This window comes from Scomber japonicus, chromosome 13 (genome assembly GCF_027409825.1).
Source record: "Scomber japonicus isolate fScoJap1 chromosome 13, fScoJap1.pri, whole genome shotgun sequence".
NCBI classification, from domain to species: domain Eukaryota; kingdom Metazoa; phylum Chordata; class Actinopteri; order Scombriformes; family Scombridae; genus Scomber; species Scomber japonicus.
In genome coordinates this window covers 11,251,748-11,253,858 of record NC_070590.1, presented here as the reverse complement: position 1 = coordinate 11,253,858, position 2,111 = coordinate 11,251,748, and the positions used below count along the sequence as shown (strand labels likewise).

At 39.9% G+C, this 2,111-nt stretch overlaps 1 protein-coding gene across 1 annotated transcript in view; it reads right to left on the bottom strand.

The window, feature by feature from the left end:
* Window positions 1–2,111, bottom strand: part of jade2 (jade family PHD finger 2) — a 158,790-nt gene that overhangs the window by 98,098 nt on the left and 58,581 nt on the right. Inside the window, 1 exon segment of the mRNA XM_053331049.1 lies at window positions 1,402–1,404. Coding sequence (XP_053187024.1) covers window positions 1,402–1,404 — 3 coding nt within the window.

Sequence of the window (2,111 nt, the reverse complement as noted above, 5' to 3'; positions counted from 1 at the left end):
AAGTGTGTGGTGTGTGTGTGTGTGTGTGTGTGTGTGTGTGTGTGTGTCTACAGAGATATTAACCTATTAGACAATGTAAACAATATTTATCCTTTCAAATCCTTGAAACATAAAAGATAATTCAAATCTTTTTTGTATTTCCATCTCTATTATTTATAACCATTTTCTTCTGGCCTCATTAAGACTGTGAAGGATTTGTTCATTTTTCACGTGTGGAAATTTGTCAGTTTTCATTTTGTTTATTTCTATTTTGAAAACTCAGTTTCTCATCGCCAGTAAAACTGCTCATGCAAGCAATTTCTCTTGCTAGTCAAAGATTCAAGATGTGCTGTTTTACTTGACAACACAAGATTTGATTTATGTTCTGTATATTGTTTATCTGAAGCACTTCTTTCATGATATTGGATCTAAAAAAGGACTTTCTTATATCTAACTGCACAATATTGCTTTTAAGCACATCCCGTTACCAGCCGAGCCATTTTTTCCCTCTCATATGACCTTCTAAAATGAAGTAAGCATTTTTTCTGTTATTCAAACTTGACTAACTGAGTTTAATGGATTTTCTAATTTTCTGCAACACAGTGACTCTTTCCCTCTCCAGTCCTTGAATGATTGAGGGAGAAAAAAAGAAAGAGAAACAGCAAAGACTGAGGGGATGCCTTCAACACTGAACCTGAAAGTCCAATCAAGAGAAGCTCACACAACATCTCTTCAAATGAGGGAGGTGTAAAATATTTATCACAGTGCTATTCTGTCGTTTTATTTTCAGCTCTTCAATAGCTTTTGAGTAAAAGAAAATGTAGCTTTACTATTAAATCTTTCTGCTCAATACAGCTGTCTACACAGGCAACGGATCAGCTCCCCTTTCACTCTGGCTATACGCCCCCAACTGCAACCTGAAGTGTATTTTCTACCATTTTACACATGTAACTACTGCGATTGTGTGTTGTACTCTCTGAGCGCAGCCAATTCTTGGGTGACCTACACTCACTACTGTGACTGAACGCATCCTGTGTAGACAGAGAGTTAGGACTGAAGCTGCTGTTTTCACTACACAGCCTGTGTAAACATTGTGTTACTTGTGTTCAATCTGCACGAGTCATCTGGTTTTCTTGAGGCAGGAAAAAAAATGGATACACAACATTTGACCAAATCTCACATGACTGGATAATTTGCCTGTCTCCTGATGAGAATGCATGGATATTGTGTGCGTGTACGTGTGTACGTGTGTGTGTGTGTGTGTGTGTGTGTGTGTGTGTGTGTGTGTGTGTGGCCTCCCAGTATGACATGTCTGTCTAACAGGCATTACCAGGCAGTCTGAGCATTTTCATTAGTTCCTCGAACGCCAAACAAACCACATGGGTATGTGAAGCAGCTGCGGCAGTACTACAGATCCACAACACCCTACTGGGACAAGCAAGCAAGAAAGCAATAGAGAGAGACAGAGAGACAGAGAGAGAGAGAGAGAGAAAGAGAAAGAAAGAGAAAGAGAGAGAAAGAGTGAGAGAGAGCAAGCCCAGACTAATCTACAGTATGTGAGTGAATATAAGTGGGTCGAAGTGCATGCCTGCACACATCTGCCTACCAGCTTGCTTCTGTGTGTGTGTGTGTGTGTGTGTGTGTGTGTGTGTGTGTGTGTGTGTGTGTGTGTGTGTGTGTGTTTCAGTGCCTGCATGAGCATCCCCACTTTCTTCCCATAGTGGTCTGTCATATGCTACTTTTGGAGACAAATTTCAGACTTAAGACCAATTAAATCGGACATGGCTTATCCAACTGGGGACAAAAGCCATGTGCCTATTGGGAAACAGTTCATTTTTGGGTCAGTGCTTAAGGTTAGGCAAGTAGTGGTGATGGTTAAGATAAGTCTTCAGGAAATTAATTAATGTAGGCCTATGCAATGTCCCCAAAAGTGACCATGATCTGAAATGTGTGTGTGTGTGTGTTTGTGTGAGAATGAGAGTTGAAGGCAGAGGCTCAGTTTCCGTGCATGTACATTTCTGTCTGTAGCTGTGCATGTTAACAAAAATATGTTTTAAGTATGATTTCAAAAAATGTAAATGAATGTAAGACAGCTCTGTAACTCAAAGCCATTTTTTTCAAAACTGCTTCAA